This window comes from Anopheles arabiensis, chromosome 2 (genome assembly GCF_016920715.1).
Source record: "Anopheles arabiensis isolate DONGOLA chromosome 2, AaraD3, whole genome shotgun sequence".
Classification (NCBI taxonomy): Eukaryota; Metazoa; Arthropoda; class Insecta; order Diptera; family Culicidae; genus Anopheles; species Anopheles arabiensis.
The window spans coordinates 34,118,082-34,132,692 of record NC_053517.1 but is presented as its reverse complement, the minus strand read 5'-3'; the positions used below and the strand labels follow the sequence as shown (position 1 = coordinate 34,132,692).

At 51.6% G+C, this 14,611-nt stretch overlaps 5 protein-coding genes across 17 annotated transcripts in view; 1 reads left to right on the top strand and 4 right to left on the bottom strand.

Moving 5' to 3' along the window:
• LOC120895460 (histone-lysine N-methyltransferase, H3 lysine-79 specific) overlaps nucleotides 1-887 on the bottom strand; it is a 43,065-nt gene extending 42,178 nt beyond the window's left edge. For all 10 annotated transcript variants that reach the window (XR_005738327.1, XR_005738328.1, XM_040298864.1 and 7 more), the window contains exon 1: nucleotides 698-887. The gene's annotated coding sequence lies outside the window, so the exon portion shown is untranslated. The remainder of the gene's footprint in view (nucleotides 1-697) is intronic.
• A 275-nt stretch (nucleotides 888-1,162) lies between these two features.
• Nucleotides 1,163-6,858, bottom strand: LOC120895462. 3 transcript variants are annotated; one of them, XM_040298868.1, is made up of 3 exons: nucleotides 6,239-6,858; nucleotides 5,171-5,311; nucleotides 1,163-5,072 (listed from the first exon to the last, which is right to left on the bottom strand). In XM_040298868.1, the coding sequence occupies exons 2-3, from the start codon at nucleotides 5,249-5,251 to the stop codon at nucleotides 2,658-2,660; spliced, it is 2,496 nt and encodes an 831-aa protein (XP_040154802.1). In that variant the 5' UTR covers nucleotides 5,252-5,311; nucleotides 6,239-6,858; the 3' UTR covers nucleotides 1,163-2,657. The 3 variants fall into 3 exon arrangements, with proteins under 3 accessions (XP_040154802.1, XP_040154803.1, XP_040154804.1); XM_040298869.1 differs by lacking the exon at nucleotides 6,239-6,858 and adding an exon at nucleotides 5,685-6,216; XM_040298870.1 differs by lacking the exon at nucleotides 6,239-6,858 and adding an exon at nucleotides 5,403-5,639.
• Nucleotides 6,859-6,977: 119 nt separating this feature from the next.
• LOC120895461 (tetratricopeptide repeat protein 37) lies at nucleotides 6,978-11,498 on the top strand. Its single transcript, XM_040298867.1, has 6 exons — nucleotides 6,978-7,356; nucleotides 7,449-7,853; nucleotides 7,922-9,235; nucleotides 9,319-10,766; nucleotides 10,839-11,013; nucleotides 11,084-11,498. Exons 1-6 carry the CDS (start codon nucleotides 7,267-7,269, stop codon nucleotides 11,426-11,428), a joined length of 3,777 nt encoding a protein of 1,258 aa, XP_040154801.1. The 5' UTR covers nucleotides 6,978-7,266; the 3' UTR covers nucleotides 11,429-11,498.
• Nucleotides 11,499-11,503: 5 nt separating this feature from the next.
• LOC120895463 (probable RNA methyltransferase CG1239) lies at nucleotides 11,504-12,584 on the bottom strand. 2 transcript variants are annotated; one of them, XM_040298871.1, is made up of 2 exons: nucleotides 12,393-12,584; nucleotides 11,504-12,318 (listed from the first exon to the last, which is right to left on the bottom strand). In XM_040298871.1, the coding sequence occupies exons 1-2, from the start codon at nucleotides 12,498-12,500 to the stop codon at nucleotides 11,560-11,562; spliced, it is 867 nt and encodes a 288-aa protein (XP_040154805.1). In that variant the 5' UTR covers nucleotides 12,501-12,584; the 3' UTR covers nucleotides 11,504-11,559. The 2 variants fall into 2 exon arrangements, with proteins under 2 accessions (XP_040154805.1, XP_040154806.1); XM_040298872.1 differs by having other exon boundaries at nucleotides 11,504-12,312.
• Nucleotides 12,585-12,741: 157 nt separating this feature from the next.
• Nucleotides 12,742-13,871, bottom strand: LOC120898037 (lysosomal aspartic protease; the record flags this gene model as incomplete). The annotated part of the gene is made up of 1 exon (XM_040303352.1): nucleotides 12,742-13,871. A coding segment is annotated over one exon (990 nt), but the record flags the coding sequence as incomplete, so codon positions are not given.
• Between the last annotated feature and the right edge of the window lie 740 nt (nucleotides 13,872-14,611).

The window sequence follows — 14,611 nt, the reverse complement described above, 5'->3', positions numbered from 1 at the left end:
ACATGGTGCTAGCTTTTCGTATGAATCTTCCCCATCTTACTACTGTGGGGGGACAAAACACACACACACACGCGCGCATGCACTTTTCCACTGCACTATCGCAGCGCGAAGCGGAAGCACTTCTAATTTTACCCAACTCTATAGTAAAATATTCTTCAATAAAGTGCACTTCACACAACGAAACAACCGTCCGTGTTCGCAGCAATTCTTCCCCTACACACGCACACACTCACACATCCACACATAGGGCACGTTTAGTGAAAAACAGTCTACACCAGGGGAGGTCGTGGTGGTTCTCGTTCGAACGCACGTAACTACAGCCGTATGACCGCAGCCACCTCAAAAGAACGGGCAACACACCCGCAAGAAGAGCGCAGCCCCCGAATGGCGGAAATGATGGTTCCCCAGCAAGAACCCGACAGTGCAGCGGACCATCGGGAGCACGATTGCTGTGGGTAGAGAGCGACGGGAGCAACGAGAGAAGCGCGGAGCCTTCCTCTTTTTTCACCAAATAAAAAAAAACTACTTCTTTCCCCCTGCAACACACACGCAGCGACAAGAGAACGCGAGGCGTGGTTGCGATGGTGTTGGTGCGGCAGTGCACAGAACCACACACACACACACACTTGGTCGCGCGGAACAGACGACACAGAGCTGGCTGGGGCTCCGTACGATTTTTCAGCACGATTTTGCTCACCTTTCGCACACGATTTGGCACACGGCAGAGGTATTAGGGAGCGAAGGCGTGCTTCCGCAAGCGATTTTCCACCACACCAGCCAAGTTCGGAGGATTTTTCACGCGGAAAATCGAATTCTACCGTGCCTGCGGTCTGCACACGCACGTCCAGTTCGCTTCTTCACTTTCTCGCTGTTGTCGATGGTGTTGGTGTACGTGCACTGGTGACAGCTCCAATGGCAAGGTATGGCGTACGGGAGGTTAGATCGTCCATAGGCTGCCACGCGGCGCCATTTTATAAAACCGTGTTTGACAATCACTTTCCCGGTGTTGGGGGGCAAATTTACAGCCAGTCATTTTGTAATGGTCGTTAAAATTCTAAAATAGAAACGGTCATTTATGAAGCGATACATTTAAAATATTGCCCATTTTGCCAATCGACTTTTCTCAACAGGATGGTAGCATGCCCTAAAAAGAGAGAACAGATTCACTAAGCAGAATTTTGCCTTTATTGTTTAAAACGTTGCTTCGAAAATGTTGCACCACAATAAAAACAGCACACCTCACCATCATGGGGGGAGTCCATTTTCGTGGCAAAAATCTACGACTTGTTTGTACTTGTTCGGTACGATTGCGTTTTGCGTAGCGGCAGCGGCGGTTTACAATCACAATTAGCTACACTACACTTTGCTCATGCGCATACACACACCGATATAATTACAATCTCTTTGCAAAGCCTGAATTTCCTGAAGCGCTTCAACCGTATGAATCCGCGGCATGATATGCAAGTGTCTCCTGCTTATTAATCTTCATCTGCTAAAATCTGCTCCTGTGCTCTTCTTCTTATTCTTCTTATTAGGTTTGATGCGTTCTCCTGCTCCTGCGTTCAACCAAGCGGCGTGTGAGTTAAAAATGTTAAAATATAAAGGGCAGGAATTGCACGACGAGATTCCGCTGTCACTCTTATCATATTAGATGCAGTTTTGTTTTCTTTCTTCCTCTCCTTCTGTGCGCTAATGATTGCTGAGATACACATTTGCTTGCGATGCGGTTCCGGAGGGATAAGACGAGGATCGCCCCATGGCTGCAGTTGCAGGCCGGCGATGATCACAGTTTAAATCTACCTACAAGTACAATCCTGTCTTTCGTTAGGCTGGACTTCCTCTTTCTTACAGTGGGCTAATTGTTTCCTCATTTTTTGTTTCAAATTGAACCTGAATTATTTTGTATGTTTGTTTCTTTTCGTTTTTTTTTTCACTTCTAATGATTATGCGCTTCCGATATGCGTGATTCTCTTCGTATCGCTACCGTTTAAATCGCGCTATTGCTTTGCAAAGCCAATGCTGCTGACAATCACAAGTCAATGTGCTTATCGCACCTAACACCAAAGCAAGCTCATTGTAGCGCACCATGCAGTATAGATAAAAACGTGCTTAATCTAACAACTCTCTTCAATATCTATTAAAAGCACCATCGTTGGAGAATGGGAAATGATAAATGGGTTAGCTAGCTAAAATGTTACTTATAATGGTGTGATGGCGCTTCAAAGCTCTCTCCCTATCTCTCTCTCTTTCTGCTTAATTCCCCATAGCACTATTCATTATTTAATATCATTATTTCTAACGTAATAAAATCGACGGGTTTCGCCAAGCATTAATAGCTGCTGTAAGATCGTGCTAAAGATATGTAAAAGGCAAAGTGTGAGAAACGCTGAAATGTGTGTAATGGAAACATTTTCAGCATAGCGATACGACTAAAGCGAGATTCTTAAAGACTCAAGCAAACTGCTATTTTAAAACAACACTCTGCAACCCTGAACTAAAAAACTCCTAAAGCTAACTAACAAGCACTGTTTCGTGTTGAGCAGTTTAAGTACATTGAATCACAAACATTTTCCACACTGCAATGTGCAGTGTGTGTGCCACCTTCCATACAAGCTACGTCCCCGGTGGGATGGATACGCGGGACAAACCGATCACGATCACAGATTGCCGGAGTTGTGCCGCTGCAACACGCTGTTAATTTTCATCCGCAAAGGCGATAGATCAAATTTACCGAAGCGTGGTAGCGATCCGAACCGCTTGCTAACCGGTGTGTTGCTGGCCGGCGTCGGAGCAGCTGGCGATCCGCATGCGCTTTCGACATTGGCTTCCAGCGATTGTTTCCCACCATCCATACATTTGCTGCTCGGCGGGGAAGAGATCCGTGCAAGGGTTGCATACTTTTGGTACAGCTTGGGTGAACCACCGCTCGACACACACTCGACCGCATGGGGAGCGGCATCCTTCATTGGAAGCCGCGTACCATGTGATGTACGCAGTCGTCGACAGTTTCCTTTCGGTGTACGGAACGACGCTTGAATGCGATCGTGTGCTTCTACCGTTGCATCGGACATGACACGTTGTGCCGATCGGACCGTTCGTGGGAGCGTGGTGACAGCGGGTGGAGTGGTCGTCATTCTATCCCTTTCACTGCAAACAATTGCACCACCACATTTACTCTTTCCACCACTCGCCGAGGGCGGTGTTCTGGGTAGATCGGCGTTCGGATAGTAGGACGGAATTTTATCATCCACCGAGCAGCGATGCTTAGCCGTACCGTCCTGCGAGTTGGTGTAGCTTTGCTCGCTTGCACTGCTAACGCCGCTGCTACTACTACTGCTGCTGCTGGTAGAACTGGATCGAATGGGCTCCGGCAGCCGCTTCTCCTCCGTCCCTCCCATGCTCATGTAGATGGATTCTTCGTTTTCTTGCTGACCACACAGCCGCGCACCTTCCGCTGGCAGTGGATTGTTTCTATAGATTACTGCCTCATCCAACAGCTTCTGCCGGTTAAACCCGGTCCCGACTGGGCCCATCTCCAGATAGCCATCTAGCTCCGACTCTCTGATCGGTGGTGGAAGACGCTCCACCTGGGATGCTTGCGGCAGCGAACTGGTTTCCGTTTCACAACCATTCCCCTCGATCGCTGCCACACAACCAACCAGATTCACCGTGGATGAGTTTACCGAACCGTTGAATCCTTCAAAAACACGCTCCGAAATGTTCAAACGCCTCATATCCGGTAGAACTGTACTGAAACCTTCCCGCTGGTAGTCTTGCTTCTTGTCACCTTCCGCTGCCGGTGGCTCGGAAGATAACGACACACCGGACATATTGATGTACTCGGACGACCCGAAGCAACAGTCCTCCTCGATGTAGTCGATATCGGGCTGCAGAAAAAACTCCGACGTGCACGAGCCAACGCCATCGGACAGATTGTCGCAGGAAATATTTCCAGCCCCAGCATCCTCATCGTACCGGCCGCCGCCCGGTGCATCGCTTACCTTCAACCGGCTTAAGTCGGGACTGGAGAAACTGTTCCGCTTATTTTCGACCAACCGCAACTGGCCCACCTTATCGCGATGCACCACCGCAGAGGAGGAGGAAGGACCGGTGGCGGTGGTAGGAGATTTCGTGTCCACTTTGCTTTCCTTCCGGCCCGTGCTCTTTTTGGCCGAATCTTGAGAGTTCGTGCTCGTGGTACGCTTGCGGCCAAACACCGACTCTAACCGTAGCCAGTGGTGACGCTTCTTCTTCATTAGCTCCACTTCCGGCGCGGTGTACGAACGCTGCAGCTCTTCGAAATCCTCGTTCGTATTTAAACGCTTACGCGGTGGCAACGGTGGCGGTGGTGTGCTAATCTCCTCCCCGATCGGCTCACTAGCCCCGGCAGGGCCGAGCTTCATTTCCTCGTAGATGCCGGAAGCGATCGAGGCGCGCGATAGGCGCGATGCATTGCCGGCCGCAAGGTCGTCACGAATTTCCTCGTAAATGCCCGACATGCCCGATACGCGCCGGGACCAGTTGTGCGCCGCGCTGCTGTCCGTCCGCGCCGCCGCCACCACCGCCACCGGTACGGTAGGCAGTGGGCCCAGTATATCCTGCAGATCCATAATGTTCTGCGTGTTGTCGAGGTTCTGGTAGATGCCCATATTATCACACGCATCGGTTCCACCTACCGCCGCTCCCGCTCCGTCGGCTAGTGGGTCGAGCGGTTGCATCTCCTGCCGTATCTCGTACATCGGCGTACGGCTGGCACGCCGCAGCTGCATCATCTCCTGCCGGTACAGCTCCAGATTGCGGATCGATTTCTTCATCCAGCGCAGATGCCGCTCGCACAGGAGCTGCGTTTCCAGGGCGAAGTAGGCGCAGCACCGTTTGCGGTTGTTCTTCCAGAACAGCCCGTACGAGTGCTGTTTCGTGCGCGAGGTAGCCATCTGCACGGTCAGGCCGGGAATGTTGATCCGCACGATCAGATCGGTGGTAAGATCGGTGGGCGAGGAGAAGAACGAGATGCGCATATAGCACGGGAAGCATTTGACGGCCTCGACCCGCACGAAGTACCGCGACCAGGACTGTGTGTGTGTTGTCGTGTGGATGAAAATACAACGTTCAAATGTTTTAAAATCATGTACATATTTACGAAGCACGTGCATCAGTTCTTTTTGTTTACCTTCATGTGGGAAAACTCCAGCTTCCTCTCGCGGATGTCCAACTTTACATCCATAAACATGCTTATGGTGTTGTCTTCCATCGTATCAACGCGCGTGACTTTCGGTTACTATGGTTATGGGATGAAATGAAGATGATTGCTCTGTAGTAAAGTGGGAGGGAGAAAAATACAAAGCCACGATTTAGTTCGCAAGATAAAAAAACATCCCGTTCCGGAGGTTTCGATTACGAACACGGTAGTAATGTATTGTAGCGGACGCCAAACTCTATTGCACAACTAATTTGAGATGATAAACCATCCAAGCACCGCATGCATGCAGCATCCACCACCCCATTCACCCTCGCACCCATTGTGTATAGTAGCGCGCACAAATTGGCGGCCTTGGAGTGGCGGTACACGCCATCAGCTGCCATGCCGCCCGGTTGCACGAAGCAACCCGCGCTCGTGCCACTCCATCTAACGGGTGTTCTCTATGGAGAAGCAATGGTTCGATGGACCTTCGATACATTCCTACCTTTATGAGCACACGTGCAAACGTGGCCGACAAGGCGTAGTATTATTGTCGCGTTTGTCAACGGCCAACAGCAAGAAGAAAAAAAACGACCCACGTTTGACGTGCTTTCTCGTGAGCGCGCACCGACGCCGTTGGTCCAGCTGCGGCTGCTGCTTGCGTCATTTGGAACCGTTTGGAATCTTCTTCAGCGTGTGTATTTTCGATGGAAAAGATGATGTGTTTGTTTTTGCATACGATATGAGTTACGCGCGGTAGGGGAATTTTGTTTGACGACAAAAATAGTCACCATGACTCGTCAACTTCCCCATCGCAAATCAGAAAAGTACACTGCTGGGGGATATTTGGTGTGTTAATTTTGCGCTGCATTTGCGTTCAACCTGACAAAGGACAGTAAAATCTGTTTTATGCACTAAAATATTATGTTCACAACACCGTGAAAACGGCATGAGATTAGCTCATTGGAAGACCTTCTTTTTTTCCTTTCTAAATCTGTATCCCGCCAAAATCACTGAACCTCACTTATCGCCCCGGTTAGAAGTTACTCCAATGCTTACCTGGATCCTATTTTATCTGCTTCGAGTACGCTTCAGCACTGCTCAACCACAGTCATCAGAGGGTCGTTTTCAGCGAAGCATGGGCAAAGGAAGCATCATCAATCACACGTACGATGCACCGTCCCCTCCGATATGCAATTCTCAGCGATGCAATTTTCTGCCGAAAGGAATGCAACTAAAACGTGCTCTGGCGAACACAGCATCCGGTGGGCCAATTAAGGCATCCGTTGTTTTCTCTCCTCTTCGCTGTCTTTACATCCGTCTCGAAGTAACCACCTTTTCATACTGTGCGCCCACCACTTGCATACACAACGGCGATGTGGGGTCCACTTTTTGCTCCCGATGCACCAATTACAATAGCACGCTGAATGTGACAACAACTAAAAAAAAAGCACAACCAAACTCGCCAACCGTCCGTTTCAGCAATGGAAGCTGCTTTGATAGTCGAAACAAATCGCACAAAATGGTTGCGTCTCCATTGAAGCCAACCGAGGCAAGGCACGTACAGATTGAAACAAACCCCAAAACGTTGGCGACGGCAGCGCGTGTGTGTGTGGATGTGGAGAGGATGGATAGGCGGTGGAAGCAAATTTGCACTTTCTGTTTACCACACCCGCAAAACAGGCGGCGGCGGCAGAGAGCATGAAAAAAACGGCAACGGCCCAGCCAGCCAAATGGGGAAACGTCAAACGAGGGCGGCGCGAACTGTCACAACTTTCAAAGCAACGACAAACGTACGGAGGCGTTTGTGCAAAAATATGCATTAATTTATAGCGTAAATAGCGTTTTAAAGTAATTTGAATTTTTGTTAAATTATAGTTAACAGATTCATCTTTACAAACTTTCCAATCGAAATTGTTTAAAACAACAAAGAGTGCCCCACTCCACCCCACTTCATGAAACACCAACACACGACAGCTGATTGTGTTGCGTTGTCATCATCGGGGTTTGTTTACAGCCGTTCCATCGCTATCCCATCGTGTTCTAGCGGTTGTATTTTGTGTTAAATTCTGTAAGATTTAGCGAACATGTCCTCAAAGGAAGCCAAAGCCGCCCTAAAGGAAGCCCGCGAGGCGGTAAAGAACAAGAAGTTTTCCGATGCAATCAAGCTGTGCAATGTAAGGCCGGTGACATGTTTCGTTGTTTTGCGCCGTACCGGCATCGGAATTGCTTACCTTTTCTTCCTCCTCGCCCTACAATTCTATCACAGAAAGTGCTCAAAGAGCAGAGCGATAACTATATGGCACTGTTGCTGCTGGGCGCATCCTACCAGGACAGCGACAAGAAGGAAGCGGCCACCTACTTGAGACGGGCGGTAAGCTGCTCCGCCGAACCACCGATCGTGGCACTGCAGGGACTGGTCGGCTGTGCCGACGATACTGAACTGCCCGACGTGTGCGAAAAGCTGCTCACGCTCACGCCGGACAAGTTTGCCGATCTGCATGCGAAGCTGTTCGGTGTGGCCGCCCGGGGAACGCTCGGCAAGGCATTGCGCCTGCTGGAGAGGGAAGCGACTGATGCGGGCTGTGAGGAGACGAGAAGAGCTTCCGCCTTCGAGTATCTCGGCAAGCTAGTGGCCCAGTATTCCGAGCTCGAGATCGCGGAACCGGCCTTGGTATGGGACAGCAATGTGCAGCGGTTGTGCGAATGTACGATTAATATAGAAGAATGTGTACTTTCCAGGTCGGCACAGTGCTGGAGCGGGAAATTCGTAACGATGGTGACGTGTATCAGCATGACAAGTTCAATCGCTACCTGAAGCTGCTCCATCGTGAGAAACGGTACGATCGGTTGGCAGCGATCGCCGCTGCCATGCACGAACGCTTCCCGAACGACATCTACCCGCTCGAATGGATCTGCAAGCTGTACAGCGAACGAATTGTCCCGGAGGAAACGCTCTCGACTGTCCTTACCCACAGCCTGGAGCACTACTTCGACCGAGCGCTAGCCATCGCACCAAAGTCTCCCACCGTTCTGCTGGCCAAGGGAAAACTTCTGTACGAGGCGGGCAAACTGTCGGAAGCCGAACGGTACCTAAGGCGGGCGAACGAAATTCAACCACTGTGGAGCGCATGCATGACACTGCTGGCCGAGATTTACTTCCGCCAGAAGGCGTACGGACTGGCGGAAAATCTGTACCGCAATATGAAGGTGCAGAGCCGGAACTACGCCATCGCACTGATGCAGGACGAAAGCGAGGAAAAGTTGCGCGAAGCGAACCGCTGCTTTGCGACACTGTACGACACGGATCGGTCAGTGGAGCTGCTGTTTAATTGGTGTAAAACCAGCCTGCTGCTGGGCGAACACGATGCGGCCGAGCAACGGATGGGCGAACTCGAACAGACTGAGATCGAACCGGACCAGCTAGATTATCTGCGCGCGCTGCGCGAAAAGATTACAGGAAATGTGGAAAAAGCGATCGAAATTCTTTCACGCCATCCGGCGAGCAGTATATGCCTGCTGGAGCTATCCCTCGTGCTGGACGGCGTGGAAGGCAGGCGGGACGATAGCTTCCTGGCCGCACTGCAGGCAACCAAGCTCGATCCCAACAATGCCGCCTGCTTCTATCGGCTCGGCAAGCTGTACCAGCAGCAGGGCGATGCGCTGCGGGCCCGCAAATGCTTGGAAAAGAGCGTCCATCTCAGTCCGGCAGCGAGGAATGCCGTCATTTTGCTGAGCGGCCTGTACCGCAGGTACAACGAATGGGATGCGAATGCGGCGCTGCTTTCGACCACGTTTTCGCTCTGTTCGGGTGCGGCCTGGGCTCAGCTACTGCTCGGGCTGCATCATCTCGGTCGGCAGGAGTATGACGAAGCGATCGGCGCCTTCCGGACGGTGCTGCGGTACGAGGTGAACAATCCGACCGCCTGGGAAGGGTTGGCGGATGCGTACCTGGGCCGCGGGTCGTACTCGTCCGCGATGAAGCTGTTCGAGAAGATAACGGAGCGTGACCCGGACAATCCGTACCCGCTGCTACAGCTGGCCAATATTAAGAATGTAAGCATGTGAACGATTTGATTACTGTTGTGTTTGAATTGGTTTAAATTCAATGCGATTTCTATGCTTTCCTGCTCCATTAGACCGTCAAGCAGCACAGAGATGGATTGGAACTGTTCGAGCAACTGCTCGCCCGGCATGAAAACTATTTTCCCGCCATCAAGGGGGTCGCTGATTCGCACATGGGGCTTTGCTTCTATCGGCTCGGCCAGCGTCTCGTTGGTCGTAGCCGCGATCACGCCCAGGCTTGTGTGGAGCATCTAACGAGGGCGATAAAAATGAAACCAAACTTTCTCTGCCTGTGGCACCAGCTGGGAAAGGTGCTGGACACGGTTGCAGCGTTCCCTTCCACCCATTCGCATCTGAGCATCGAGGGCAGTTTGGCGGGAAGTGTGCAGCATCAGCGCGTATTGCTCAAGCGTAACCAACTGTCCGAACTGGCCGCACGGTGCTACGGTCGCATCGTAAAGCAAAATCCGGACAACAGTGTGTACTGGTACGAGCTAGCCGCAAATCACTTCCGCCGCGCCATGGAACTGGCACCGGCAAACGCTGATCCGAATGGTACGAACAGCGGCACCAGTGAGCGTGTGAAAATGCTATACATTGCGCAAGATATGGCGAAGCAGGCGATCAAGCTGGATCCGGCCCGGTGGCAGAATTGGAACCTGCTCGGTGTGATCTGTGCCACGGGCGAGGTGAACAATCTGGCCCTCGCCCAGCACTGCTTCGTGGAAGCGGTAACGGTGGATCGGAAGACGGCCGCCGCCGCCTGGAACAATCTGGGCGTGCTGTATCTCGGCCACGGTCCGCTCGGACTGGCCAACAAAGCGTTCGGGCGGGCGCAACAGTGCGACACCACGTTCATGAACGCGTGGATCGGCCAGGCCATGATTGCGGAACGGGTCGGGCAGATGGACGAAGCGATGGATCTGTTCCGGCACTGTACGCAGCTGGGCTATCATCGTGAGGCCGCCCTCGGGTACGCGCACTGGGTGTGCTCGATTGTGAACGAGGACAATTATCACGAGAACGAGCGGTACCGGTTCGCGATCGATGCAATGGCCGCCCTGCCCGTTGCGCACGATGCGATCGGTTGGCACTGTGCGGATTTGGCCGACCGCTCCTCGGTGGTGGCATTGCGCTTTCTGGGCAACCTGAGCAGCCGGCTGGGACTGTGGCGCACCGCTTCCGATGCGTACGGTCGCGCGGCCCAAGCTGCAACGAACCCAGCGACGAAGGATCAAATTTTGTGCGATCTGGGACACTGTTTGACGAAGCAGGGGCGCCACGTGGAAGCCGTCCAGTGCTACGAACGCATGCGCGGGGAACCCGGCTTCCGGGCGGTGATTGGGCGTGCGCAAGCTTACTTCCGTGCGGCACAGTACGAGCAGTCGTACGCCGAGTACGAGCTGGGACTGAACCATCTCGCCAAAACGGATGCCGAGAAGGCGTACGTGCTGATTGCAATGTCCGCGATGGTGTACGCTTTCCACGGACAGGATGCCGCCAGGACGGTACTCTTTCAATGGTAAGTAGGAGCACGCGTAAGCACAAGAACGGTGGGATCCGAAACTAAACGACTCTCCCCCAAAACCTTCAGCATTGCACAGCCGCAACCCCCGATTGAGGCACTTTTTTCCGCCTGTGCACTCGGGCTGCTGCACAAGGACGCGATGCTAACGGATCTCGTCATCAAGGAGCTACGCAAACACGAAGACGATCCTGTCCAGGGTCATCACGTGGTGTTCTTCGTATCGGAGTTTTACTGGCAAACTGTAAGCAGAGAGGGGAATCTCGTAAGCATGTTGCATTCATTTGATTAATATTACTCCTATTTTGTTCTAGCAACAACCAAAGCAATGTTATACCTATCTGCTGTCGCAAATGCATCGTTACCCTCACCGGCCGAAGCTGTGGCAAGTGCTAGCCATGACGCTGCTGAAGCGCTTTCGCACGTCGGCTAACAATCTACGCCTGGCGTGCAACGTGGCACAGGGTGCAGTCACGCTGGATTTAGCCGACCGGAAGCGTCGCACACGTGCTGGCGATGCGGCCAGATGGCTCGCGGTGGCGAGTGAAGCTATACGCCCGGTGGACAATCGACGGTGCCGCATTCTGGCACAGCAGGCGGTGCATGCGGATCCAACCAACCGTGAAGCATGGGGAGCATTCTTACAAATGACCCAATAAGTACCGATCGTTCCGGAAAGGATAGTTTTTTTTTTGTTCTGTTAACATAATTGTAAATAAACAGCACATGGCAAGATTGGTTAGAAACATTTAATTTAAGCATCCGAAAAAAATGCGGTGCCCATTCGCACCTACTTTCTGTACATTTGTAGTGGTCGTTGGAATCCGGCCGCCGAGTGCCGCTGTACCGGCAATTCCGTACACTCGCTAAACCCAACCTCCTCGCCCAACAGGTACCGTTCGAACATTGTGGGCAAAAATTTTATGTTTTGAAAATTGCGCGCAATCGTTTCGTTTAGATTCTTGCGCCGTTTGTAGCTGCTCCATTGTTGCGCTTCCAGTATCAGCACACCGCCCGGGTGCAGCTGTCGGTACATGCGCTTGAACGCCAACCGCAGCCCATCGTCGCCAAAGTTGAGCTGCATCCATTTGGTCACCGACAGGCACAGTATCACATCGAACTGAGGTTTTTCTAGCTCGAGCAGTGCGGCATCGTCGTAGATGTAGTTGGCGCGCTGGAATTCGACCAGCTCGATGCCGACCGTTCGACCGTTTATGTCGCCCATTTTGTTGCCCGCGATCAGCGTCGTTTTCCAGTGTTTGCGAGCGTCCCGAATCAGATCACCGTCGATGTCTATGCCCACGATGGAGGCGGGCTGGCAGGCTAGCGCTACCTGCACCGTAAGCGCTCCATTGTTGCAGCCAATGTCAAGAATCCGCTTCGATTCGAACAGTTCCCGCCGCTGTACGAACGCCCGCAACCGTGCGTCGTCGGCCGGAGTTGCATCGTGATTGCGGTAACCGTAGTAGCGGTTGTAGTTGCCGTAGGGAAATATCTTTTTCTGTCGCTTGTCCCTTTCCTTTGCCGCCCGTTTGGGTGCTTTCTGTTGCTAGAGAGCAAACGAAAATGGAAGATTTGTCACTAACGATGCTGTATCGCTCACTGCCCTGGTGTGTTCCTTACCATGTTTGATGCGCTGTGTTGTGTGGAATTTGACGCAGTATTTTCTTGTGCTTCGAGGGCATCGCTATGTGCAGGAAGTTTCTGGTTCGTAGTTGCTGTTGAATTCATGTTTAAAACTACGCTCTGAATAACGATGCAATACTGAATATTTTACTGCGCTTCACCGGCTGATCATCGTCAGCAAAAATGTAAACAAATGCAATGACAACTGTGCCGGTTTGGTTTGAGTTTTCACTGTTGGTGGTCCGGAAATATTTCACCGCTTGAAATATTTCGCACGCGCCTGAAATCTTCCATTCAAATCGCCAATGGTTCAATCAAACGAAAGAGAAATAAAAACGCAACCGTCTGTTTTTATGGTTTGGAAATCAGAATTGTCAACTTTATTGTAAAAATAGCATGCAAATGGTAGCTTGTTCAGCTTCCCGACAATCCCACAATTTGGTTTTCGCTTTCAATTAAGCACCCCCACCTCCTCCCACTACACCTTTAGACGGCGGTAGCAAACCCGACACGATCGTTACCCATATCGAACTCGGTGTAGTACTTGCCGATGAAAACGTCTCCCAAAATCCACAGCGGTCCGTTCGGTGGCGGAATATCGATGCCCATGAAACCGGACAGACAGATCGTTTTGCCCATCTGGGCGACGCGCAGAATGTAGTCGGCACCCTCCAGCGTGAACTGCTTGCCGCCGAGCGTGAACGTGATCTTGGGCAGGCTGGGAATCAGCGAACAGTCCACCATGTACTCGCCGTTCAGCACCGGCGTGCCACCGATCGCCTTGTTGATGGCCGTCACCTCCGCGACCGGACCCGCAATCAGGCTGGTACCGGTATCGGCAATCGCTTCGCACCCATTATTGCAGTACTGCGCGTCGCCCACGGTGACGGAATCCATCTTGAACTGCCAGTACGCCTTCCGGTCCACGCTCAGGTAGGTAAAGTCACCGGTGTAGTGCTTGGAGTCGGAGCCACCGAAAATGATCTCGCCACCCTCCGCAGCGCTCGGGTCGCGGTTCAGATAGAACGAAAACACCGGCGCATCGATCTTGCCCTGGTTGAACATGTTGTAGAACACGGGCATTACGCCGTCGACGGAGATCGATTTGTAGGCCAGGCCCAGAATACCGTCAAACTTGGCGGCCACAAACACCAGCCCCGGCTCTTGGATGGCTTCGGCGAACGTTTGCTTCTCCACCGGTACACCGCCGACGGTAACCGTATCGGTCGACAGATAGCCCGACAGGCTGCCCGTGCCGTACTGGATGTGGAAGGCCGTACCATTCTTCTCGAACGAGGACGACTTTTTGGCGTCGTACTTGTTGTGCATCAGGCAGGCAATGTTCGTGAAGGAGCACTGCTTCGACGGTACCCACAGGTTGGACGAGCCGGTATCGAACACCACCTTGAAGCTTTGGGGCGGTGTTCCGATCGAGATGGCACCAAAGTATTGAGCCTGCGGCGAAACGACAGTGCAAATTACACGTTAAAACCCATCCCAGACAACGAAACAATTCAAATTACAGTACAGCGACATTAGTTACAATTCCGGCACCGCCAAATGGGGCTCCATACTTCAGACGGAGCTGTCTAACCTCGGGCGCTGCAGAAGGAAGGGAAACAAAGTTTAAACTTTAGCACTTTTGTAGATTACACAAGCTGTTGAACTGTTCACTATCGCTTTTGGGTCGTAAATGTTTTTGTCAACACATATGCAGTCCGACGCTTCTAGCAAACCGTAAAACTGCTGAGTCGCATAAAAAATAAGAAAGCTAGGAGGTCAACCAATGTTTGGGGGGAACTTTGTCATTTACGTCGTAGGAAAGGAATAAAAAAAGACTTTCACCAATATTGGAGATTTTTTCACCTTTCCTTCCCGAATTTCACCAGCGCGTTTGATGTTATGAAAAAGTGAGACTGCACTTTTACGGCTTGCACTTGCTTACCTTTTTATACGGATGCGCTGTTCTTTCTCTCCGTTCTTGGAACTGACAGCCCACACTGCGTACAACCATTTTCCGTACACCGGCGAATTGCTTCGTCTGCAAAACGTCATCGATTGGTTCGTATTTGCCAATAAATGATGTGTTTTAGCTTCCAAACAATTGAAATTGATGTATTTGAAATTAAAAATGTCTAATGGTCTGTATAAAGTCAATAGTTTTGCAAAAAGCAGATAAAATTGAAGCATACAAAAGGTGACTGAATAAAAGGCCC

Bases quoted from the DNA above. Each gene is read 5' to 3' on its own strand.
- LOC120895462 (XM_040298868.1), bottom strand. From the start codon at position 5,251: ATGGAAGACAACACCATAAGCATGTTTATGGATGTAAAGTTGGACATC. The intron at 5,073-5,170 runs GTAAACAAAAAG...ACACACACACAG, and splicing joins TGGAGTTTTCCCACATGAAG to TCCTGGTCGCGGTACTTCGT.
- LOC120895461 (XM_040298867.1), top strand. From the start codon at position 7,267: ATGTCCTCAAAGGAAGCCAAAGCCGCCCTAAAGGAAGCCCGCGAGGCG. The intron at 7,854-7,921 runs GTATGGGACAGC...TGTACTTTCCAG, and splicing joins AGATCGCGGAACCGGCCTTG to GTCGGCACAGTGCTGGAGCG. The intron at 10,767-10,838 runs GTAAGTAGGAGC...CAAAACCTTCAG, and splicing joins AGGACGGTACTCTTTCAATG to CATTGCACAGCCGCAACCCC.
- LOC120895463 (XM_040298871.1), bottom strand. From the start codon at position 12,500: ATGAATTCAACAGCAACTACGAACCAGAAACTTCCTGCACATAGCGAT. The intron at 12,319-12,392 runs GTAAGGAACACA...TTTGCTCTCTAG, and splicing joins AACACAGCGCATCAAACATG to CAACAGAAAGCACCCAAACG.